This window comes from Epinephelus fuscoguttatus, linkage group LG17, assembly GCF_011397635.1.
Source record: "Epinephelus fuscoguttatus linkage group LG17, E.fuscoguttatus.final_Chr_v1".
NCBI lineage: Eukaryota > Metazoa > Chordata > Actinopteri > Perciformes > Serranidae > Epinephelus > Epinephelus fuscoguttatus.
In genome coordinates, this window is record NC_064768.1 from 36,446,393 (window position 1) to 36,473,300 (window position 26,908).

Genomic DNA, 26,908 nt, shown 5'->3' on the forward strand with positions numbered 1-26,908 from the left:
CTAAATAGGTGTGAATGTGAGTGTGAATGGTTGTCTGTCTCTGTGTGTCAGCCCTGTGATAGTCTGGTGAACTGTCCAGGGTGTGCCTCTCACCCAGTGACAGCAGAGATACGCTCTAGCTCCCTGTGACCCTGTACCAGGATAAACAGTTATGTTGAAAAAAAAAAAAAAAAAAAAATGAAAGTATCAGTCAATTATTTGATGTGTGTGAGGAGTCAGTTTAAAGGGAAATTTTGGTTTATTTCAACCTGTTTCCTATCGTCCTAAATTTGTTTCAAGTGACTAGTGACATAAAAATAATAGTTAGCATGTTAGCTGTTAGCCTAGATACAGCCGGGGCGCATAGTAGCGTCAGACCTGTTAAAACGTAAGTGAACGGGCAACCTTCAAGTGCAAAGTTAGTCCACTAACTTTTTGCCAGACTTCGACTTTGTGGAGGAGGAATTTGATTTTGCAGAGTTTGATGGCCGCCCTTATTTATTTGAGCCAGAATACACTGACGAAGAGCTTTGTGAAATTGAAGAACGGAGGAGGAGAGAGAGAGAGGTGCAACAGGTAGAGGACGAGAGGGGAGGAATGGCTGCTGCAAGGCTGCGTAGCTCTGGAGATTGGTGGTGTACCTGTGAATGCTGTGCCCCAGTGCCCACAGAAGAGGAATGCCTCTGTTGCAAGGAATGGGACCTGTTGCAGCCTTATTTTCAAGGTCTGGATGTGACCGAGGACGAGACACCTCCACCTGGAGTAGTATCCAGCTGGGCTTTATCTAGAGCTCGCGAGATTTCAGGCACGCTATGAGATCGCTGCTTGTGCTCGCGATATTTCGGCTGCGCTTTGGAAAGCAGAGCTAGATGGTAAACAAACATGGCAGCACACCGGTAAGGTAAGACAACACGTTTACATGTCGTTTTCTATATGTTCTCTGACATTTATCCTAACGATATGAGGCGGTCTTTGTGGAAAAAAAGCTTGTTTAGTGGACTAACTTTGCACTTGAAGGTTGCCTGTTCACTTACGTTTTAACAGGTCTGACGCTACTATGCGCCCTGGCTGTATCTAGGCTAACGGCTAACATGCTAACTATTATTTTTATGTCACTAGTCACTTGAAACAAATTTAGGACGATAGGAGACAGGTTGAAATAAACCGAAATTTCCCTTTAAAGTCAGCCGGCTCAACATGAGGACTCTAATGACAACGCTCAACGGGCCCCAAATTGCAAAAGCCTGAAAACTTTCTTGGCATAAGCACTTAATGAGTGATTTGAAACGCCATCTGAAGTTCAGGGAGTTACAGCACTTCCACAATATATAAGCTGCCTGTTTGCAGAGTTACCGTGAGGTGGAACAATCAAACAGACAAGGTCAAATAGTGATGCGGATGTCATTAACTCCTCTCACCTACAGGTGAATTGATCAGGTCACAGATGGAAGCTGTGGCCCTTCACAGCTCCATGGCAGCTGGGAACCTCAGGTGGCGTTGTACAGTCACGCAGGTAGAGACAGACAGGGTGACGCAAGCTGCCAAGAGCTCCTCTGTACCCCAGACAAAGTGACTGCCGTTAGACCGGAGCAAGCATCTATCCGCTGTACATAAACCAGCTCGCTGAAACACACACAAGGTCACTTTTCCATCCTCGTCACCAAGGTGACCCTGTAGTTTGGCAAGACGGCGCTCCATCTCAGTCACCACACGGCTTCAGCACTAATACCCAGCTTTGTTTTGTGCTTTATTGATTTTCCATTAAAGTGCTGCTTTTTACCCGATCCCCACTCCCACCCTCTCATTTTCAGAGGGGTCACCGTCCGACGCTTCTTTGTCCCCACAAACAAGTTCGGGATATTTATTTGGTTTTCCTCAAAATGACAAATCATACTTTTAGTCTCGTCTCTCCTTTACTGACCTCGTGTCAGCTGAGTTATTTGCAGTAAAGGTGGAGTCATCATTTAGTTTAATAATGGAACAAGAACGTATTTATCATCATGTTGTACGAGCCAAATTAATACTAAGAGACATTTCTGTCTTGGGAATCTGTTTCTTATTTTATCTGTCTTTGTCTGCATACTTTTTCTTGTTGCTGTCAGCTGTGCAGTGACGTGCCAGAACAAAGGAATGATCATAATCATGAATTATAATCATACTGTTTTCATAGCATTAGTTAAAGCAAAACAAAAGGTTAACTGCATACTGTCAGTGCTGTACAATGGAGTCGATGCAAACCAGCTCAAACAATACAATGCACACACTAATCGTTATTGTTAGAGAAACAGGCTAATTAACCTTATCAAGGCTGAATGCAAATGAACTATTTCCAATAGGTTACCACTGATACTCCTGCCATCCAATAAAGGCGAATAATGCCCCGAAGTGAACGCAAGGAGAGTTTAAATCACAGCCGTGGCACCTCGGAGGCTCAGCTCTTCGGCAGCCTTCCCTCTAGTGAGGTAGTGTCTGCTGCTGGCGATTGATGCAGTCATTACGTCACCTCAGTCTGCCTCGTGCAACCAGGCGGTGTGTACTGGGAATGTAAATACAGTTGTTCTGAGGGTGAACGAGTACACATCCAAAGAAAACCTAGAAATGACACGAAGGACTCTCTGACTACAAATGAGCCCTGGCTGATGTGGCCTGCGTTTGTCACTGCAACCAGTTTGACAGCTATAAAGTGTGTCTTTCAGTTGTATTCATTAATAAAACATTTTTTATCACAGACTGTTGAGATCCTGGAGGTGATGTCAGTGTGTAACAGCTGACATACTGGCGGGCAGAGACCAACCAAACTGTTCTTGGACTGCTGAGGGGAGTTGGTTTAACAGGAGATAATCACAGAAAATTTTCAGACACATTAAAAAGATAAAACTGCACAAACAGAAAAAGTACCAAAGTTAAATATCACAAAAATATACAGCTATCAGCTATTACAACTGATATATTGGGGGAGATAATTAGAGAACATTGCCACTTAAATGCTGCCTGCAGGCCAGTGGCGACCCTCAGAAACATTTTGAACATGACATAAAATGCATTCATTGTATATTAATCTTTTGTGGTCCATTAAAATACTTCTACTTTTAACAGCTTGCTTTTTATACAGTACTCAGCCACTGCATCAACCTGCGTCTCTCTAACAAGCATCTGTCAGGTTAGGAATTAGAACTTGTAGAAAACTACTGGTTGCCTTGGTTGAGTGTCGCAGGAAATACATTCTGTCATCACTGCTTGTGCTGTTTGGGTAAAGTTAGCAACATGAGCTGGCTCCCTAAATCGGCACACAGCAAATCTTTGAGCGTCTCTGCCGAAGAAGAAGAGAACATGCTGTGGTTAAGTTCACAAGACTTGTTTTAAATGATGACTTTCAACAGTGACAACAGTGTGGCTCCGTTAACATCAGTGTTGGTTGGTCTTATGGTTGGTCCACCACTTTGGCCCAGACTTAAAGTGGAACTAATGTTTTTTTCAACCTGGGCCCTATTTTCCGATCTACTTTTGTCTAAATGAGTAATAGGATGTTCAGTATTTGACATTTCTCCAGTATGAAGCTAGGGCTGACCTGCCTGCAGCCCGTGAGCATGCACTATATTAAATAATAGGGCACTCAGACAGCGTCAAACAACGTCAAAATACGTCCACTAAAAGTGCATTTTTTTCACACAGATAGGCTCGGATTGTTAGTATAATTATCTGACATTATAACGGAAAGGAGAAATGAACGTCTGTGTTTGCCTTTAGCTGGATTCAGACATGTTCCTCTGCCTGTTGCTGCTCCCTCTCTCTCCTCGTCCGCTCTTCAGTTTCAATGAGCTCTGCGTCCGTGTACGTCCGTGTTCAAATAAATACGGGCGCTCATCAAATTCAAGTGGCTGATCCAGATCCAGTTGGTCAAAATCGGGTAAAAATTCAGCCATGACTACTCCCAACAGAGTAACTCCTCGCGTTTGTGAGGTCACTTCAGTGGTAACTTCCTGCAACAACTCAAATCTCTTGAGACGTGAGATTTCAGAGCCAGACTTTCACTCTCTGAGTGAGTGTTTTGACTTGCTACAACAAACATGTCCAAATTTTTACCCGATTTTGACCAACTAACAATCCGAGCCAGAAAAAAATGCACTTTTAGTGGACGTATTTTGACGTTGTTTGACGCTGTCTGAGTGCCCTATTATTTAATACAGTGCGCTCACGGGCTGCAGGCAGGTCAGCCCTAGCTTCATACTGGAGAAATGTCACATATTGAACATCCTATCACTCATTTAGACAAAAGCAGATCTGAAAATAGGGCCCAGGTTGAAAAAAACATTAGTTCCCCTTTAAATATCTCAACAACAGTTTGGATTGCAGTTTATGTTTGCTATAAATATTCAAAGTCATGAATTCAACATCTTTTCATACAGCATCAGTCACAAGTTACATTTGGAATTTTTCCAGTGTTTTAATTCATGGCCAATTCCTTGATAAACTAATGACATTTCCATCAGCCTCAGCTATATTTTAGTTAAGTGCTAACTAGCAAATGTTAGCATGCTAACACACTTAACTAATTAACGCAAGCATTTTACATTATTATCTTAGTATGGCATCATACAGTCACTAGCATGCCTTTAAAATCTGAGCAGGCATGTCTAAAACCAGGTCTGTAATATTTCGTGTACGCTGTATCAATCCGTCACAAGATAAAAATTGTAACGCACAGAAACCTTGCACACTAAATCCGATACTTTTTACTGTTCCATTTGTTGCAAGAATTCTCGATACAAGGGTAAATGGAAGACACATGTTGGTAAATGGTAAATGGACCTGCACTTTTATGGTGCCTTTCTAGTCTTCTGACCACTCAGAGTGCTTTTACACTATGAGTCACATTCACCCTTTCACACACATTCATAAACTGGTGGCTAAGGGTAGCTTACAAGCCACCTGCTACTCAGTTTTTAACAGTCTCATATACCGATGGATCAGCCGGAGATCGATCCAATCTTCCGATTAGTGGACGGAGCCACAGCCACAGCCTCTATGCTCCCTTGCCTGTCTTCATTGGAGTTACCTCCCTAGGTTGTCGCCACTCTGTCTGCGTCTTGCATTTGGCACCGCGGCTACCTGAGTTCTGAAATCATATTGTGTGGCGGTTACATTATACTCTGCTGTCAGCAACATCATTGTTGTTGTGCATTTCTGGATTGTTACCTTCTCTTTGACGTGGAAGATTTCCAGAAAGACATTGCTTCCAAATCTTTTCACTTCTGTTTCTTGCTGGCTCGCTGTCCTCCTCTGCCCTGTTTCCTGTTGTTGTTTCTGTTGATGTATGTGTCCCTCAGGTAAAGCCACAATTTCTTCTTGGTCAAACAACTCTGTAGGCTTTTGATGGATACAAAAAACACAGAAAATCAAACCTGCTTTCAAAACCTTAATGACAGTGTGAGTGATATTACAATATGTATGGGAACGTACCAATTGTGATGAAGTTACTGTCTTTACTAGGACAATAAAGGCATCTCATACATGTATTTTCCTTGTTGCTCCACTGGGCTGCTTCGTCCAGCTCTTTAGAGCTTAAATGACACAGGTGGTTCAAAACCAGCCCCATTTCATTACAGCATTGCATCTGCCCTTTAATGTAGTGACATCACAACAGGAACTCAAGGAGACAGTCATGATTGCTCTCTGGGGTCTTTATTACAATTTGGGTTTTATTTTTAGTAGCTTTAAAAGTTGAAGTCTTCGTTGTCCTTCCTATCAGTAATAATAATGCTGAAGTCACTAATTTAATTGCTGAGATCTGACGATGTGATGACATCACTGAAAAAGAAGTCCGACAGGTCAAGAAACAACCTGTGTGATCGTCTGGCCTTGTTCCCAGATCTGAGCTGTTACTTTGTCGAGTGTAAGGTTATCAAACGATGGTCAAAACTGAAAACAGGACCCAAGTTTTAAGAAACCAGAATTATCCTTTGAGCGATTCTGTTATGTAATTGGTGTTTCTGATTCAATTCACTCCAAAAACTTTCATCAAAGGGCTCAGAATTACCCTTTGGACAGTCAAACACTCCCAATGCATTAAAAACCTTGGCATGGAATATTCTGGTCTGTGCAACGCCCAGTGGGAATTTGGGCTGCTGAGTCTGAAACCTGTCTTCTCCCTCTTCCCTCCATGTTGCGATCTGTAGGACTTATTTTCAATCACTTCTCAGGCACGCATGGCTCAAGTGGCTGTTTACCATGGAGAGCAATTTTCTCCAATGGGAATGGCCATCTCATGCTGATAGAGATTTAATCTTCACGACATCGTGGGTAGATTAAGATGATGAATCACATGAAACAGTTGGAGAGATACTTCACACTGATCTGTTGGTGGAGAATAAGACGGCTGCATGTCACACTGCTCTTTCAAAGGGAAAACAAATGGGGGCAATGTGAGCATGGCGTGCACCAACAGTCAGAGGAGAGCTGAGAGATTTTATTGTTTGTCGATGTTTCATTGTCAGTTTTTATTGGTTTCAAGCAATTGTATTACCAGTACCAAAATCTGCTATTGTCACTAAGGTGCTCTTTGTGATAGGAGAGGTTTTCCAGGTTTTAACATTTTTATTTTTGCTGAACCAGACTTACAGGTGGGAAATAAACTTTTCTCGTAACAATTTTAAAGACAGCTATGGCCATATTTTATCCCTGTCTTAACAAAAAAGCACACAAAGTTTTCCACACTGTATTTTATTCTCATCTTTTTATAATTTCAACTCATCATTTGCCATGAACTTCACTTTTTTTTTTTTTTTTTTTTTTTACTCCTGTGTCCTTTTTGCTTCAATGAAAGGGTTAGTCTCTACATATGTATTACAATCATGTCCCATCCTCTCTTGTCTTGCTTTCAGGGTTTGCTGACATCTGGAGTCGAGTTTGAATCCCTGCCTGCTGCGCTGTCCCTGCCTGCAGAGTCTGGCCTGTACCCCGTCACTCTGGTTGGCGTCCCACGCACAGCTGGCAACATCACTGTCAATGGTGAGTCTGTCCAACACTCAGATGTTGCACATAATAATGAGCTGCTCAAATTAGCTGCGATTTCTGATGCATATGCTGCTGTATCAGAGACACATTGTGGCCTTGATCTTAACTTTAAGCTCCTGTTCTTCATCCATTCAAGCTAAACATGTCCTATATTCTGTGTTTAAACCCAGGTTACCACACATCAGTGTTTGGGGTGACCAGTGATTGCCTGTTGGAGGGCCTGCCCAGTGTGAAGACTAGTGGCTGTTTGGTGGAGGTCATTCCCTCCCTTCCTCGTCTTCAGCTCAGCACATCACTACCACGGTCAGAAACTCTCTGAATCTGTTTATTTTCATGGTTTTTACAGCTCTCTAAAGCGACAGGGACGAGTTTAACTGAACACCAACACAATAGGTAACAGTCACATGGGCAGGGCTGCAGATTTGTGTTTGGGAATGCCGACAGTGTTTGAGCAACTAGCTAACTGGAGCATTTATTAGTTTGCAGGGCACTCAGTGAGTAGGACGGTGACATCATTCATTTTTGTGAGCTCTGTACATTGGAAATTAAATGAGAATTAGGATGTTAAAGCGCTGACCCACAGCTTTAATTTAAGAGTGTTTACATCCACATTAAACAAACAGATTTAATGGGACCAAAACATAAAATGAACTCAGACACAAAGTCTGTCCAACTCAAAGGCAGGTCGCCTTCATCTTACTGGCTGCTGCCTTGGTTAAATATTCCAAGAAAAATGCAGATTGTTTTGTTTACTTATGCCAAAAACTATCATGCCTTTAATCAGCAACTGCCTTGATGCGCTTATACCGCATGTGCATGTTAGGTAAAGGTCCTGAAGGATACAAAAAAGCATTTTCTTTCATGTACTTTGTGTGTTATTTTAAGAACATAATGCTGACATCGTTATGTATCGTTCTTTGTCCTCATGTTAGGCAGGTTGTAATTTTTATTTTGCCAGAAGGTTGCTAGATAAATCCTAAAGATTGCTGTTTTCAAAGTCCTCTTGGATGGATGGTGTCCAAGTGAGGCAAAGGTCCTGAAAGATGCATATACATGTTTTCTTTTATGTTTTTCCATGTTCTTTTACGAACAAAAGTAAATGCTAACATTGGAGAAATACTACTACTACTACTACTACTACTAATAATAATGATTATGATAATAGTGTGTATACTTACTTTCTTTACATATCAAAAACCTGTTTTTGTACTGTTCTATAGAGGGAATCGCCTTGTTGTTTACAAATACTTCCGGGTAGAAAACCAGCACATTGCTGCACATTGATTACTGTGGTAACCGTGGTTACTACAGTGGCAAAAGGCGTGCCTGACTCTACTAGTACTACTGAAAAATTTCAAATGATACCCAGCCCTCACTGGCTAAAATCATGCAATAGCTTGAAATTTCATCTCCAGAATTAAAAAGAAGAAGGTAACAGAGTTCTCCAATAAAAGGCCAAGGACGATGGAGGAAAGAGATAATATAGAGATATAATGTTTTTTTTTTTTTAACATCTTTAGACCAGGGCTGTAACTCAGTATGGCGAAGTTTAATACACTGTCAATGTCTCCTACAGTCGAACACTTTCTTAATAAAGGAGCCAGCCACTTGAGACAGTTCATGAGGTAAGTGAGGGTCAATCTAAGACTCAAACCAGAGAACAGGGAGCAATTATATAAGTTACTGAAATATAGAAGAATATGAAGAATAGCCTAATAACTAAAAATGAACTTAATTTGGTTTTTGTGCCTTATCGTATATAACAGTCAGCACAGGAAGCACAGAGCAAGTAGCTTGGACCCAGACTGGCCTAAAAGCCATAGCAGGCTTATGAACATGCCCGATTGGTTGTTGTGTGTAATCTGCAGAAAACACACATTATGAGGCACCTCATATCACATGCACACCTTTCCACCTTTGTCTCAAAACTGTCCTGGAAAAAAACCCTGACATGAACTGAAATACAATCTTTATGTCCCTCTTCTTTGTTGCGAAACCTTTGCAGCCTCGTGCTCCTGTTGAGACCTTTTGGCTTCATTCAGGTCCTCAGTAAGTGAAACATGTGCTCAATTGAATCAAGGTCAGGTGACAGACTGCACAGACAAGAACACTGCACTGTTGGGCCGTAAAGATATTAAAGGGCAACGAGTCCTACGCTGCTCATCCACGATTGATGTGAACATCCTCACACACACCGTTAAAGCTGGAAGTCAGCACTTTAACCTCGTAGCTATTGTTTCATTTCACATCCATTGTGCCGGAGTTCAGAGCCAAAACAATGAAAAATGTGTCACTGTCCTACAAATCACAGACTGCACTCTCATTGGATGGTGCTGATACTCCCATTGCTTAACAAGTAACAAAAGGTAAATGTTCAGCAGAGTGTCTCTGACCTGTTAGATGTGTTTTCAGACATAAATCTGATCAGTGATGCAGGATAAGCACCAAACCATTTTATGCCAAATTATCAACCAGGCATTTAACCACGACCAGAAGTTTGCATAATTTGAGATTAAACAGACTTTCGGTTGTTGCCATTCACACAAGACCTGTGCATGCAAATGAAATGTTTATGCACTGACTCACATTCAAGTTTCTTTCTGATCCAAAAGAAAAAAGCTTTCCCAGAGAAAAAGAAAATTCAACTTCAGATCTCTTCTTTGTCCAGCTTGTTTCTCCCAGACATAACTGAGCTCGGTAAAACATCAGTATAAGATTTTGACCATTTTCTCATACCTCTTAAATCCAGCTCCTGAGAAATAGCCTCTCTCTTGTTTCAGCCTGATCCTTATTTAAGATCTTAAAATGCTCTTTTCCCTCTCTCACTGCAGTGATCTTTATTTGTCTGAAATAATCAGTTCTTGAGATAACTGTAAGATCCACAAGAAAACTAAAATGAGCCCGCACAATTTCAGAAATTTGTCTCAGTGATTAAATTCAAGTCTTGATTTTATCTGTTCTCAGAATTAAGAACCCTCTGAGAAGCCTATGAGCACAACTAAAGAACTCCTGCTGATTTATTTTTACTCCTCATTTCTCCTAAAGGGGGTTGGGGTGTCGGGAGAAATGTCTTCAGATAAGATGCTGATTTCTTCTGATGAGAGAAGTAAAGACTATTGTGAGCAGCAAAATTTTCCTCTGGGTTATGGCAGAGTGGACTAAAAGTGACATATTAATAATTTATTGTAACCCTAGTGTAACTCACAGTATGGAAACTTATCCCTTTCATACTAAGTAGCACTGTCATGCTTGCTTAAAACTCAGTTTAGGTTTGTGAACCCTTTTTAATTCAGGAACCAGATCCTAACCTTGCACTTACATTAACCCTAACCCTAAGATTACTTGTGTTTCATTTCATTGTCAATCGCCTTTACCCCCTCTAGTTGCTTTAACGTCTGGGTAAACAGCAGATGACACTATATTGAAACTCTTGATTGAAGAGATCTAACTTATTGATGTTTTTTGTTATTGATCTAGTTTTTTTCTTAAATGTGGCAGGCACTATGACAGTTTGCTCATGCCAGCCACCAAGCTTATTGTACAGCAAGCTAATATGTATGGTTTCAGTGTTATAACGTTACAATAACAGTGTTTCCCACACATTGATTTATATGTTATGGCTGCCACAATATCAACATTTACAGCCACATATTGATGTGATATTTTCAGCCCCTCCTTATCCTGCTCCTGCTCTCTGTATCCAGTGTTGCCAACTTAGCGACTTTGCCACTATATTTAGCGACTTTTCAGACCCCTCTAGCGACAATTCTAGCGACTTTTTCTGATGTTATTGAAGACTTCTGGAGACTCTGTTGTGAGAGCACGTATCATTCTTATTCTTCTCAACGAGCAGCGGATGCTGCCGTGGGCCCTTCCCTCACCCCAAAGCACTCACAGGCGGCCCAGTCCTCCCTCCCAGCAGCAGTCAGAGCAGGAGATGTTAACCCCTTCATGTCCAGACTGCAAGTGAATCGCACATGCGCGGAACCGCCGCTGGCTGATCCTGACCTGGTTTACAGTCAGGGCGGGATGTAAATGTAAAATTTTCTTTAATATAAATCACTGAACAAAGGTTCATTTGTAGTTCTAAACATATTCAGGGTGTTTTTTTACTCAGTTTTTGTCTCTCCGCGACATTATTCCTCTCTCCTACAGCGGCCATTACAATTACATGCATATGGACAATTATGCAAATTAGGCGATGATGTCATTTAGCGACTTCTAGCGACTTTTAGGACAGCCAATAGCTACTTTTCTTCCTGAGGAGTTGGCAACAGTGTCTGTGTCTGTCACATATGAGACAAGCTGAATTAGTGTAGTTAGCAAGGTAGCGCATCCCGCGGTCCTGCTACTCCCCATCTAGGGGACTACATTGCTGGGAAAAGAGCAGGTTACAGCTCCAGAGATGGACCTTCAGCTTGGCTGTAGCAATTCAGATTTGGCCAGCTGCCGTGCTGGGCCTAACCTGTGTGATGGCAGCAACAGAAAGTTTGCCGATCCAGCAGGGAGTCAGAGCAGTCTGCGATCAGATGCCAGGCATGGCTGGGGGTTTTCTCGCTGAATTTGATCTAATTCTGTAGCAAACACCAGTCAGCACCATCTTAAAGTTATTTTTAGTATGATTCTTTCAACCACTGATAACAAGGCTGGGCTACCCCACGATTGAATTGGCCAAATAACATTGTCACTGTCAAGGTAGTCAGCTCATCTAATGCTAATGGTAAGTTAGCAAGTTAACATTACAGGTGGATATTTCATTTGAATGAAAAGACAGGATGAAATTTAATGTGAATAGCACTTGAATACATTTCCTTGTCAGTGAACATGATTTCCACCGAGTAACGTCAGATAGAATCTCATTCTCTCTCACTCGGCAATGGTGGCTGAATGAACAATGAAGACAACAACTCTTATAATCCCATGCCACCTCACATCAACATCAGTGTCCTTTGTCACTGTTTTGATTGGGAGACCCACAGCGGCACAAATTCCATATTGTATATTTAAAACACACAACAAACCAAAAGGTCTTTGCTGCGTAACTCAAACTCAAACAAAACTGACAATAAGAGAGGCATTTCCTCTGTCAGAAACAGCTGCAGTTGTCTGTCAACTTTAAACATCAGAGTAGCAGGTGAATTTGTTTCCATGTACATCCTGTCAGGAAATGACATTTTCAATGCAGTCAAAGCAGGAAACATAAGAGGAGAAATCATGGGTTAAATTAATTCTAGTAAAGGCCCCTGTTGGAGTGCTTAAATCATTCTGACAGTGGAGCTGCTGAAAAATCCACTATTTAGGTCATGCCTGTAAGTACAGCACTTCAGCAGCTTTTGATGTGGAAAATCTTTTTATTCTCCAGCGTTGGAAGAGTACCGTGGCGGATACATGAAGCAAACAGAATAGAAATGCAATACAGTATTTCATCTCGTGGGTGCTCTCACTGTGTCTGCAGGCAGACCTTCAGCTCTGACCTCAGTTAAAGTTGGGTGATTTCTCAGATATCTTTTTGCCTCCAGGACAAAGCTGTGTTCTTACAGTTTCTCACATGTCTAACATCAGTGTCAAACATTAGCTTTAATTATTTCTAACATCTCAAAAAGCTCAGACAGATCTACCGTCTTCAGCTGTGTTTTACAAAACTATTTTACTGAGACATATTTAATAAAATGCAAACAATGTGTGTTGCTGCAGTAGTTGCAAAACCATTTAGACTTCTCAGTTTCTTGATTGTAAAAGGTTTTCCATCATTACTCTATTGTAACTTTCAGAATGCATTTGAAGTGTCTTAACATTTCGAAGAGTTATGTTTGTGTTAACACTGTCAAGCTCAGAAAAAACGTATAGGCAGCATGTGATGACTGACATTGTAATTTTAGCCTCAGGCAGAGTGTTTGTTGCATTTTAAAGTTATGAACATGTGCATGTTTAATGAGGCAAGTTTTAGAGAACATCCGCATTGATCTTTCACAGTCTTGTACATTCCCTTTTGCCCCAGTATTTGCATTACTTTGCAAAAACAGATGCCAGCAGCTCTTTAAAACTTAAAGCATCAGCTGCAGGCGTTTTGCTTTTGACAACTGATGAAAATAGTTTGCCATGATGTCACCGACTGAGATGTGGCCAGAAATACAACGAGACGCAGTTTGAGCTCACAAAGAAAAGCACAAATGAAGCTTTCAGATGTTAAACGTTTTAACTGCGGCCCAAATGAGGTTTGATGGCGAAACCCACAAATCATTCAGCAGCGCTCTCCACTGAGGGGAAAAAAGCCATCAACAAATGACGTTCCAGCTAATGAGATTCCAAAAACCATTTATCATCTTCATCAAAATCTGAGAAAGGGCATTTAAAACTTTATCTGTCTTCATACACCTCAAGTTGACCAGTCTTAAAATTGATTAATCCCTGAAGAATTGTTTTTCAAATTATGACAAGTATATGGAACTGTTTGCATCATATCAAACCACATCTTGTCTTCCACATTGCAGGCCTCATATCTCTCGAGTTCATTTATTAGAAATCTTAATTCATATTGACTCCTTTAGGGAATAAAAGCAAGATTATTAGTCAATTTTTCCTCCATCCCTCACAAATCTCAACAGGTCAGCTCACACACCTCACCCGACGTCCAAAGAGGAACTGTCCACCACTGTGTCCGTCCAGCTTTTCAACGGAGAGACCCAGCAGCTGACCATCACCTTGGAGAACATTGGATCTGAGGACATCGAGACTCTGGAGCTCACCTCTAAGATTATCAGCACCAAAGGTTAGTGCCTCTGTCTGTTGATTTTACTTTTAATTTTAGGACTGGAAACAGGAAGTTGTGACAGTACAGCAAAGACGATAACATGACAGTATAGTCTACCCAAAGGAGCTGCATGTGAGAAAGCAAATGTCAGAGTCAGTTGGATTGGACATTAAATGGACTTTGCCCTGCCTGACAAAGTCGTTTAATGTCCGATTGAGTCCACGTGTTAATAGAGCAGGTAATTGTTGGGAAAATTCACAGTGAACGAGTCACCGTGTTCACAAAGTTGTTTTCACACGATAAACTCAATGAAAATGTCTAACTGGGGAGATGACGAGATTTGGGAACTTCTGTTGATAAAGGCCGAAGCTGGAATCATCAGACAAATTCAAGGAACATCAAGAGACTGTTATTTATGACCAGTTAATGAACTGGTAGTCTCTATATACAGACTATACATTCAGTGAATGTAGAGTCTGCAAACCCTGGAGATCTTGCCTCCGGAAGAAGAGCGGAAGAGCCCTGGTTTCTGGTTATAGGCTGTTTGTAGTCTGCGTGATATTGACCAATCACGTTTGAGCTGGCTGCAGTTGTTGCCAGGTTAAATGGCCCATGCGGTGAACATAATTGGCGTCACTGCAAACTCTGAATCCATCGCAATGGTTCAGCATATTTAATTATATATAAACCAAAGTCGGAAACAGAAATTCGCCTCCTCCTCCCAAATCAAACCAGAAAATTGGAGGTTTGCCCCCAGAGGCTGTATCGCCGTCTGCCGGAAGTCAGACGCAGAATGCAGCCGATGGGTTCCGAGAATGATGAACTGGCTACGTGACCGCAACGTAAACCGCGTCATGCCATTCCTCCTGTACGCTCTCACCAGGTGCCAACCTTTGTCTAAAGTAGGTGAGGACCTTTCTGACACAGACAATCTCCTCTTGTGGGCTACATGTGTGAAAGGAAAACTCCGGACTTCATACGAGGAAACTGCTTACGTCCAGTAATACTCAAGTCCAGTTTGTTTTAAACTCAGTGTGCTTCAAATAGAGGGCAAGAATTAGATAAAGATCATACATGACAAAATCATGTAAGATAAGAAGATATTACAGTAGTCCTTTTTACACAGATAATGCTATAGGGCTGCCACAAAGTCCCTCTTTGAGTCCGAAGGCAATAATAATCTCAAGGACCTGATCTGTGAAACAACTGTAACATGCTGAAACAAATGATGTTCTGAGATCATTGATTTGCATCCAGTGTTTGTTATCAGTGCTGTTTTAGTCAGGAAAGTTTTTGATATACTTCATCACCCTCTGAGTTTTTGCTACAGGCTTTTGCAGTCTGCGTGTCCGCTGTACAACAGAGGTCACTACCCCGTTGTCTTTGGTTACACATCTTTCATGCCCCTGTGGCTTTTCACTCTGTGTTCCATCTCTTTGTTCAACACCTGCTCGGGTCCTCAGATCTCTGCAGTCCCCCTCACTCCGACTGGCTGTCTGTGTGTGTCTCTCTCTTGCTTTTTTGTCTTTGTCTCACCTTCTGTGTGAAAAAAGCAGCTGTGTTGCTAAAATAGGTAGCAACATTTCCCAAACATTCAACTCTTTTATATTTTATTGATGATGGGATAGATGACGAATCATGCTTTTGAAACTCCTGGCTCAGTGCTGCCTGTAGTCAGCAGATTTAAAACCCCACTCGATGTTTTTTCAATGAACCTGAAACCTCTCTGTAAGGGAATTTCAACAGATTTGATGTCTTATAGCATGAATATAGTGTTGAGGTTGTTTTCTACATCTTTACTTTGACATCAGTGATATATTTTATCAGTTATGTAAACTTAATCATACTGCATATTTACATATTTGTCAATTAAAAGAGTAACTAAAGCCCAATCCTGCATTTGGTTGATCTTAGGTACCAACTGATATCACTATAAAGAGAAGAGCCTGAATGATACCAGATTTTTGAGGATGATATTGATCAGTATTTTAAAATTAAAAAAAAATTCACATTCACATCTTCACATTTTACAGTTGAAAATAAACTTGTGCCATCTGGTGAACAAACTGTGTGGTGACAAACCTAAATTACCTGAAGCATATCTATAGTTTTGCACTGCAAATCCTTGTTACTGATTAGAGTGACCCTGAACCTGGGCTACTTGTATCCCAAAGATTTCAGAGTAGCTTAGATAGTTTTAAAATACAGAAATTATGATTTGATTGAAAATGTATAACTAATGGTCTGAGATTACTCTCAGTTTAATTCAAATTAAATATTTAAAAAATGATGCAGTCTTGTTAGAAAATATTAGAGTCAAAAGCCTCAAAGAAGAGCTCTGAGTAAGTTATAAGGCTAATATGTGCAATAGTCCACCTTCCACCCTCTCTTCCCCTCTCTCTGTCGTTTCTTTACCTCCTTCTCAAACATAAACACACCTTTGAAAGTGCTGCAGTGCTGCTTGTCTCTGTCCTCAACCTGTGTCTTGCGCTGTCATTGGCTGTAGATTGCCGACAAGGTCCCTGACAGGTCCGGATATTGAGCATCTTGGGGACCAATGCCAAGTTTCTCTGATCTGGGTTTTGGTTGGAAAGCTCAAAGTTGGCGAATGGAAACTCAGGGCTAATGTTGTATAGTGTTACCTAGGCATTACCGGACGATAGGGTTGGGTCGGTATGAGAAAAAAAAAAAGGTCAGATTTTTGTGAACCGCATCAAGTTGGTAATACCGGATTTTCGCCACTTGGGGGCGCAATTGACTCATTTAAAATAAAAAAACGACCATAGGACAGTAACACGTTGTTTCTTTTATTCCTTACAAATAATTTGCAGGTTTAGCTTACCCAATCAGTGCAGACAAGGGTTGCCTCCTTCGTCTGGCTCAGAGCCAAAGTGTTGCCATGTTGGCGCATTCTTTGATTTCTTCGAGACTAAATTGTCTGCCATTATCGACTCCCCGTCACTGTTACACAAACTCCAGGCTACAGTAGAGTCCTCGGCGCATGCGCACTCGCACCCCATAGCTCAGTCCCCGCCCCACCCCCACCTCCCTCTCTCTCTCCTGCTCACTGTGTGCTTGGCGAAGAGGCAGACACAGGCTGTAAAATGACGTATGCGGTCTGGTCAGTCTCAAAACAAACAAAAAAAAACCTGGTCCAAGACGGAGTATAGAACCAGATTGGTATTACCGAGAACCGACCCAACCCTACCGGACGACCTATGTATGTCATTACTGAGCGGAGAAAACCTATTGTCAGTTCATGTATTGGTCAGACACCAGTTGAGAGTTACATCATTGGTACTTAAAACTAACAAAAATTGCAGTGTTAGCAGATCAAAAAGCAACACTTTTATAGATTCCACTTGAATCAGTCTGCACTACTTCAGACCTCGCATTCTTGTCTACCTTACCCTCGGGCAGCAAACGCTGTGGATTCCGCCATATTACTCTTTTGGTCAGCTGACTTGCCCTAAAAGCGTCTTTACAAATGACATCGTACATAGCTGCACTGTCCAGATGGAGGGCAGGCAACTTGAAGCAAAGACTACCAAGGCTGCACAAATGACTGTAATTTGCGCTGTTTACGGCTGTTCCAGTCGATCAGTTGGGAAAAAATAAAGGCCATATTAAGTCGGAAAACAATAGAACATAAAGGGGAGAAGTTAAAATAAAAGTCATGGATAAACGGGTGCACCTGTTGATCAAAAGCCTCCATCTTCAGTCCAGAGGAGCAAAGTCAACTATTATCAAATGCTAACGTTAAGGCGTTTGGCTAAAAACATTAAGTTGGATGCTATTACAATTACAATACATTGAAAGACAGTTATGGGGCGTTGGTGGCTTAGTGGGTGGAGCAGACGCCCCATGTACAAGGCTGTTGCCGCAGCGGCCCGGGTTCGACTCCAGCCTGTGGCCCTTTGCTGCATGTCTCTTCCTCTCTCTCTCCCCATTTCACACTTCACTATCCTATCAATTTAAAGCAAAAATGCCCTAAAAAATATCTTCAAAAAAAAAAAAAAAAAAGACATTTATACTCAAGCACATTTGCTCATCCAGCCAAAAGCAAGACAGCAGTCATTTCATACATGGCCCCAACAACACACAAAGTAGTTACAGTCCAATAGACTCTTGTACGCTTTCATTAGCTTGTCGTGCAGTTTTAGTAACATTAGGGGGTCTGGAGGACAAGGTAATTTGTAATGATCACTGTGTCCATACCAGGCAAATCAGTCATGTTGTGGGAAAGATCACATTCATCTGACCCTTTTATGTAGTCACACTCTTCTATTTTCAGCTCACACAGTATATGCATTTATCACGTCCTGCTCACAGTCTGAATTTTGCAGGTCATAACAGTCACGTATTTGCAAACAAGCTTACAGTTGCTACTGTTATTGACTTGGCAATGTGCGTCCATGAATTTGGGGGAGCACATGTGTTTGTTTGGGTTTTGAGGTCGATTGTTAACATTCTTTCTCCAGAATCTTAGACTCCATCTGTAAGACCACTGTTTCTGATTGCATGTTATTCCGCATTGTATTGAACAGAACCAAAATAGGTGTTTGGCTATGAAAGTACACTCTATCTTTTGGACACAGTTATCTTTTATATTCATACCCGTGGAGCCTGTGGGTGTCTCGTTATACCCACTTTGTCAGAAACACCTATAATAAAGGTTTCTGACCTGCTGTTCTCGACACATACCAAATTGGATCATACTGAGAAAATAGCAGCGTATTTCCTGTGATTTAACCATGTGAAAGCAGTAGATTCATGATGAACCAGAGACAGATCTGCTTTTTTCCAACCACTTGTCACACCTTTGCTCTCGGCAGCAGTTTGATCACACAGTGATGAGCAAAGGAGGAGTGGCTGGGAGCCAGTATATGGAATTGAACTGACATTTTCGAAATAGCCCCAGGGTTCTTTGTTTAATTGAAGACAGGCTACACTAACATATCCTCTGTCCAAGGGTTAACGCTCATAGATCCTGTCTTAGCAGCTCTGTCAGTCTTGCACTTGTATATTTTTTCTCACTTTTTGTGCATTTCTCTCACAAGCATGTCAATGCCTCACACTGTTGTGTAGAGATGGGAAAAACCTTTGCTGACCAGCCTCGATGTAGACTTTATGGCCCAATGACAATGTGGTGAGAGAATTACTGTGTCTCTCCTGTTGCCTGGGAACTTCTGTACAGGAGCCTCATCAAGCCTTTGCCCTAAGGTGGATAAAAATTAGCCTGTCAATGCTAACTAGTACAGAAGTCTAATTAAAGTAGTCTGGTGATTTGAAGACACTCATCCAGTGACTCTACCTCTCAGATCCTCCCTGCTTCTCACACCTCCTGCTCCCTGCTGGCCGGACTCCAAGGTACAGTGTAGTCTCTCTGGTTAACAAGAGTTCTCTTTGAAATGGAACTGTTGTTGTGGTTGTTGGAAATGATTTAGGCTGCACACATAGTTTTGCCTCCAAGGGAATGTTATTTTCAGAGTTGGATGAACAAGCAAAAAGAAGCTGACTTCTCTAGACCTGAATTAGGAAAACACCATCTGTAGTTTCACTCAAAGACTTTCGGCAAACACTTTAAACTTGAATGAATGTCCTGGAACCATTTACTTTGGAAAATATTATAATTGTAGACTTAAAGGTTCTGTGTGTGACATTCAGAGCATTAATATAGCAGCAAACCACGATTTTCTATTTAAAGATATAGTGGTGTAATGGCATCCTGAGCAGAGAATGAAGTGTGTTCTAATCAGCACTTCTCTGGGGTTGTTGTGGTAAGCCAGTCCGGCTGCACGTGTGAGCACGGTCTCACTCCAAAGTTGTCGAAATCCAATGCTTGGGCAGTGGCTTGTGGCATAACAAACCAATGAAAAAAGGCATCCTTTAATAACAGCATGATACACGGCTGATTGATGTTATAGTTTAATGGCGCCTGGGCAGTGTCAGGGGGAAATGTGGCAGGACAAGGATGAAAGGCGGTGGAAGTCTGAGTGGGGCAGATTGGAGGGGCGGTGTATGGGTCCAACAAACACCGACTTTCACCCGAGAGAGCGGTGTTCTGACGTCCCGTAAGATTCTAAAGCCAAACCATGGTCTGTTTTTCTAAACCTAACCACGTGTTTTTGTTGAAGGACAAACAACCTCAATTCGCAGTGTTGTACTGGCGTAGTGCGTTCATTTTTAAAGAGACTATGTCAACGTTGAATTTCCTGTGAAAACAGAAGTGTATGTTGAAAGAAGAGAACTTGACATGGTGTCCCAGAACGTCAACTACCAATGCACCCGGGGTACCTTGCACATTGTTTGTGGACGTGGAAAGTCTGTGACCAAAACGTCACTATGTCGCCACCGCTTTGCTCTGAGCTCATACGATGGACACCACTGATACTGGGATGGCATCATCCTGGAAGTGTACTGTCAGCCCTCCTGTCTGTGTGGAAAGCTTCGTCCTGGCTCTCGCCTCTCATGTTCCTGATCGTGATTCCTCTTCGTCACCTGTCTCATACCTGTTGTAAAGAAACGCTCCAGCTCTCAGAGTCTTGGGCCTCTTCCAGTTTGGTGTCCCACGGGCTCCACTCACAGTACGGTCTTGCGCCCCCGCTCTGTGCTCTGTGTGTGTTCATGTGCGTCAGGCATTTGTCCACAATTAACACTTTCTTTATCCCCGGCCTTGCGGCTCTCCACCGGGACACTGTTCTCCGTCGTTATGCCCTTTTCCCAGCATTCTTTTGTGCTCAGGGTGCTGTCATCCTTGAGCGGAGTTGTTCTGGGACGATGTCCTGGTCTCCCTGTTTTGTTTGTTGCTAACGAGGACGCCGTTCCGCTGCTTACTTCTTCCTCAGGATACACTCAGACTTAAATGTGAAACTGGGTAACAGTTATGTCAAAATGTTTTCGCCTTCCCTCTGTCAGCTTTGAGCTTTCAGCCACCTCAATGGTAAGAAGTGTCCAGACAACTCGTATGCTCTGAATTTTGCATTGAGCCCCTTTAACTCTGACATGTACTGTATATTTTATTGAGTTAATATAAACACAAGGAAGCATGACACCATTCAAATTGATTAATTAAAGGTAAAAAATTAAAAAGTAATCAATAATGCTCATTAAAAACACAGCGGCTCAGTGATTTCATAAATGTGGATGAAATATTAATGCAGTAAACAAGGGTTGGTTTATTATGTAACAGTTCAACAACCAGTCAATATGGGTTGTGTCTTAAAACTGAGACACAAAAATTGCTCAATAAAAGTCATTGCACTGTTAAAACATTGTTAAATAAATGAACATTTCTGCTCCTTTAGTTTCCCTCTACCATTTTTTCACTCATGTTTCCTTTAAGCTGCAGGGCTGGTCGAACGCCAAAGGTCAAAACTCGCTTAACAAGTGGATGAATGGTCATTTTAAGTTGTAGCAGATAACTGAAGAACTGGCCAGCAGAGAAACCATCAACAAAGCTCTTCGTCTGTCACTCTCCCGTTCGTCTTCATCCTTGTTTTCAAGTGCCTTCTCTTTGTTTTTTGCTTTATCTTTTTTTCAGTCCCTTCAAGCTGTCCTTCAAATCCTTATCTGCTCCGGTTTCAGGGAATAACTCACTTAGTTCCTCATATAGCTCTCATTCTCCTTATTGTTTTGTCTAGCTCATGTCATTCTCTGGGTTCCTATCCAGGGCAGCAGAGTGACCAGTAACACTTACTCTTTGAAGTCTCATTGAAAATTCAATCCTCTATCTACTTTGCTCTTGCCCCTTTAGCTTAAACGGTATATGACTATATTTAGTCTCCAGTTACTGTAGAGAGGCAGAAGGAGCTGGGGGGAAGATGGTCAGCTGCTTAGTTAAAGCTGGGGAAGGTGGAAATCTGGAAAAGGTAAAAATGGCAGAACTTGAAAATATATCCTCCTCCTGCAGCGCTCCCATGTCTTTCCTGAGCCCCTCCCATCAGACGACCACATGCACATGCTTTATACAGTAACCCAGTGTTTCCCCATTTTATTTAATCTTATTTTATTATAGAGTTGCACACAGCTCATTCACTCAGCCCCTCAGCAGGGGAGTCGGGGCTGTCCGGGGCCCCCAGCTGGGATTTGCACTGGCTGGATTTGGGTTTCTGCGGCTGCTGCGGCTTCAACTCCATAAATGTGAATTTGAAGCCGCAGCCATGAGCCTTTGGATCCCTCAGCAGAAAGCTAAACTATTAGAAATAGTCTCTAATAAGTCTGTCTCCTTTTCTTGGGTGGCTTTGCAGCGCAGGCAGTTGTTGCCAATGCTGGAATAGTAACTTTCTCAGCAGGATTCTTCGCCATTGAACCAGGCTGTCACTGAAGGGACATGCACATGCATCTGTATGTGTAGAACAGTCAATAGCAATGCATCGTCTTGCCCATAGCAGGCAGTGGGTGTTGTATTGGTTAGCTAACAAATCCACTCCTGCTTTCTCAAACCAGATCCACCTCTGTGTGTTCTGTGTTGGGCATTCAAAGGAATGTTGTTGAAGGTCTGTGCCGGCAACGAGACGGAGCTTTCATCCACCAAAATAAGACAAACTTTCCAAATGAATTAGTGTTTGATTTTGTCATAATATCACAAGTCTTCAATAAAAGGCTCGAAATAGCAAGAAATTGTTTAAATTAAAAACTGTCTGTTCAAAGAAATGCCAGGTTTCTGTTCTTTAAAGTGTTCAGTACTTGCTGCAGTGGATACATTACAGTCAGCGCTGGAAATGACACCCAGCTCTAAATACAAAAAATCAAAATGTATAAATGTTCAAATTCATCATCAGTCACTGTTGTTTTAGCCTTTTTGGATCCACAAACGACTCCACTCTCACTTGTTTTTTATGTTGGATGTGTCAGTATTATTCAAGCACAAACTTTACTCCAGACAATCTGCATTATTTCACCTAATTATAACAAAGTGACCACAGTAAAGATTCGTTCCTGTTGGGCGCTCCTCAGGTGGGCTCTTGAAATGGGCCTCATTACAGTACAAAGAAAGAACCCCTGCGTGTACCACATCTGAGCTCTGAAACCTTTGAAGGCCATTTTAATGTCAGATCAGCACCAGTCTGGAGTGTGTCACCGGAGTCATTTTCGAAATTTAATCTGGGTTTCACTTTGTTCCTAATGGCCGTCTGTGATAGTGTTTGATGTTTAAGTGGTTGTATCAAGTAATCCAGTGTACGCTTTCACAACAAAGCGTTATCTAAGGAATTAAGACATTTAGCTTTGGACATCAGTAGTTATTATGGTTGAGAAATTGTATTTGTTTGCACAGATGGTTTTAAAAAATAAAATTATATGCTCCTTGCTCAGCCAATGACTGGACCCAGTTGAGATGTTGCATGGCTGATGATCTCACCATATGCATGGTTTTCAAGAAAAAGGAAAACATGCCACCTACAGTTTGTCCCATGTCTCGTTAAGATGTCTTAGTTAACTCCTCAAGAGATTACTACCAGTTGTAAAATCTCACTCATCCCCTCACAAACAGGTTTGACTGTTGTTGTCACTTTCTCCAAAGTTTTGCTCCTCTTATTTTCAGTAGTTGGCACAGATGGAACGGCAGCTGTCGAACCTTCATATTCTCTATTTATACCACACTGGTGTAGTTAAACATTACCAGACCAGTAACTTTGTTGTGTTTAGAAAATCCCCTTATTTTCTTAAGGCTTTTGCAGATGTATGTTTATAATGCTTCTGACAGCAGCAGCTGAGCAGGGTAAGTAATGGTACAGATATAACCCACATGGCTCACTTCTGATCAGATTTAGACTTTTTAATTTATGATTCCTGTCTGCTGAGATAAAGGATAAAAGTTGTGAGGTGCTAGTTTCAGTTGTTTAAATAATGTGGGTTTTTTGAATTCCTACATGACTTCTAGCAATCTGGGACCTTACCATTGCTGTGAAATTTGCTGAAAACACCTATCCAGAGCATACTTAAAGTAAACTGACAGCTGTTCTTCTTCCAGTTTTTCATTGGCCAAAGAAGCATCCGTCATCAGAAAAACTGTTTGCTATTAGCTGGATCTAGAGACTGAAAAGAGACTGTAAAAATGGCTGACTAAATCTGATTTCAGTTGGAATTAAGTCGGTGAAGATTCTCAGTCATCCAGGTCATGGTAATAAGTGCTGTTTTGTAGGCCACTGGACTTGCTTGAGTTTCTTGAAGACATTTCACCTCTCATCCAAGAGGTTTCTTCAGTTCTAACTGACTGGTGGGGAGTTGCAGGCTTTTAACCCTGTGTGGTTGTGAACCCTTACAGAGATGTTGAGGTCACATGCGAGCTCTTAGTTTCAAATCAAATCAAATCAATGTTATTTATATGGCACTTTTCATACGACAGTAACACATAGTGCCTAAAAACAACAAAGAACCAAAACAGAAAGCAAAAAAGAAAAGAGAAAACCCAACCCTCCCACCCCACATAGTGATACATAAGCATACACGCACGCACACACACACACACACACTAGCTGTCACTAAAGAGACATGGCCGAGCACCTTGACCCGAGGCGAGGAAAAATCCACCTCTAGGGGCCGTCCACAGTGAGAGGGCCCACGGTCTACGGCCACAGGGAGCGCCGCCGTAGAGATCACCCCAACCCGGGCAGACAGGAGGCTCCACACTGAGGTGCAGTGCCCTTCAGCCACCCAGGTCAGAGCTGTCCACGGGACGGCACCCCCCTCGGTAGACCAGGAACAACTCTCAGTGTGGTAGGCCCCCATGAGGAAACACTGGAGCTAAAAACAGACTAAAACAGTAAGATAGGATAAAAGGTATAAAATGAACCAAATCAACAAAAAGCTATTTAGCTCATAAAATTAAGTTAATAGCTGGGTAAGAATGATCTAAAACAGAGACATAAAATGCATCAAAACTAAAACCTATAACTAAAATAACAAAAGATAAAGATTAAATGGGATAAGAACGTAAAAAGAGGAAGGGTAAGAGCATTTTTTAAAAAACCAAAACAAAAAACAAATACATACATCAGTTAAAAGCCTGATAAAAGGAATTTAAAATAGATAAATAAAGAGATCAGTTAAAAGCCTGATTAAAAAGATGAGTCTTGAGCCTCTTTATAAAAACATCAACAGTCTCTGCAGCCCTGATGTTCTCCGACAGGCTGTTCCTCAATCGGGGGCCATAATAACTAAATGCCGCCTCCCCGTGTGTTTTAGTCCTAACTTGTGGTATGGTTAAAAGGCCGGTGCCGGAGGACCTCAGGGTCCAAGAGGGTTGATATGGTAAAAGCAGGTCAGATAAGTAAGAAGGTCCAAGACCATTAAGACATTTGAAAACGAATAAAAGAGTCGTCAAGGTCACATGTGAGTGGTTGACCCATCTGGGTTAGATGGGTCCAGGTATGAATGGGTGTTAAGTCATCTGCGGAGGGATCCCAAGACTCTATTGTAGGTGGGTGGTAAGTGGTGTCGTAGGCCACCTCCTCTGTTAAAAGATGGTCGTTCCAGTTTGATGCAGATTGCTTCCCTCAAGGTGTTGGAATTAAGCCTGTTTATGCCTCTGTGACGGCTATAGCCATAGTCTGAGGCATTATTTTTTGGGCAGTCTGTCCGCCCAGTTCTTGTGAAGCGATATTTCAAGAATGTCTTGAGGGAATTTCCTCAAATTTAGCATGAACATCCACTTGGACTCAACGATGAACTGATTAGATTTTGGTGGCCAAAGGTGAAAGGTCAAGGTCAGTGTGACTTTGCATGTGTCAATCTGGTGAACGTGTCATGTCAACATCTCACAAATACCTTGAGGGAATGTCTTCAGATTTGGTAAGAACGTCCACTCGGATTGAAGAATTAACTGATTAGAGTTTTGTGGTCAAAGGTCAGTGTAACCTCACAGAGTATGTTTTTCTTCAGATTTCTTACGCTAATTATGACAAAACTTCACACAGATGTCCAATAGGGTATAATGATGAAGTAATGACACTTAACATCCCAAAGGTCAACTTGGCTGTGACACCGTAATGTTCTGCAAAAACACTTTTCTTGCCATTACTCAACTTAATAAGTCAGGGACAGATGGGAAGACATTTGGTCAGATGTTGAATTGGTGACCCTAATTTTGGATGAAACTGTGATGATTGTACAGATCTTCTGTGCTGCTGGGGGTAAGATGTGTGAGAAGCATCCGTGTATTCACGCATGGATGTAAACTGTAAGAAGCATACAACCGCAGGCGGTAATTCTAGTTTTGGAAATATGTTAGTAACTTAGTAAGTTACATTAAAAGCTGGTTAGCATTCCGTTATGTACCACCTTGAGGGGAAGACAACAGTGGTGACGGTGTGTTTGTTTGGGAAGATTTTAAACTGGGGAGATGGAACAGCTCTTGTAATCTTGTAAGGGTTCTTATTGTCCTGTCTAAAGTCTTTCTTCAGGAGTCAGGTGGTATATAGCGCTGTTCTGTTGAGATTTTGTTTTTATGTTCAGAAAGAGTTTATTTTACCTCGTAGTCAGCATAGAAACAGGGTTTATGGCAGAGCGCCTTCTGTTTAATGCTAACCACAGTGACCCCTGAAAGCTGCCTGTAGATGAGCTGCCTTTGAAATAACCGATATTTGCTGGGTGTTGTTCCCAGTTTGTTCTGGAGGCTGATAATTCGCACATATCAGAGTGTACTTCTGTCTGCACTGCAGCCGTGCTGCAGCTTATGTGTTTCTTGTCTCTGTTATGCAGTACAAAAATGGCTGTGCTCGAAGTTTTCATTATGTTGAATAACAAGGTTTTGAAGTGTCCCCTTGTTACTTGATGGAGTCTTTTGTAAATGCTTTCAAGAGTCTGGAAATGACAGTTGAGCCAAAGCTCACATATTGCCTCAGAGGAAGAACAGTGTGGCCGGCTGCATTGTACAACCCAACCTGCTAATTGCATTGCAGTGCAATTGATCATCCAGTTCTTTTCTCTGTGTAAATTCATCTTTTGTGTTGCCATAACTTCTGAAACTGCTGCAGTTTCAAGGCTTTAAATATGCCCAGTCCTCGATGAAATTACCACGTTTTAATGAATATGTATTTTTAATCTGGTAAATCTAATTTTTACTGGTGTTTTGCCACCTCGTTCCATTAATGATGAGGAATCATCCACTTGTAATGGTCCTATTTAAAGGTGGTTTCTAGACGGATACAGCTTTCTGAATGT

At 41.7% G+C, this 26,908-nt stretch overlaps 1 protein-coding gene across 2 annotated transcripts in view; it reads left to right on the top strand.

The window, feature by feature from the left end:
• trappc9 (trafficking protein particle complex subunit 9) overlaps positions 1–26,908 on the top strand; it is a 315,126-nt gene that overhangs the window by 64,622 nt on the left and 223,596 nt on the right. For both annotated transcript variants that reach the window (XM_049602007.1, XM_049602008.1), the window contains 3 exons: positions 6,861–6,987; positions 7,164–7,296; positions 13,599–13,762. In XM_049602007.1, the coding sequence (XP_049457964.1) occupies positions 6,861–6,987; positions 7,164–7,296; positions 13,599–13,762 (424 nt within the window). The remainder of the gene's footprint in view (positions 1–6,860; positions 6,988–7,163; positions 7,297–13,598; positions 13,763–26,908) is intronic.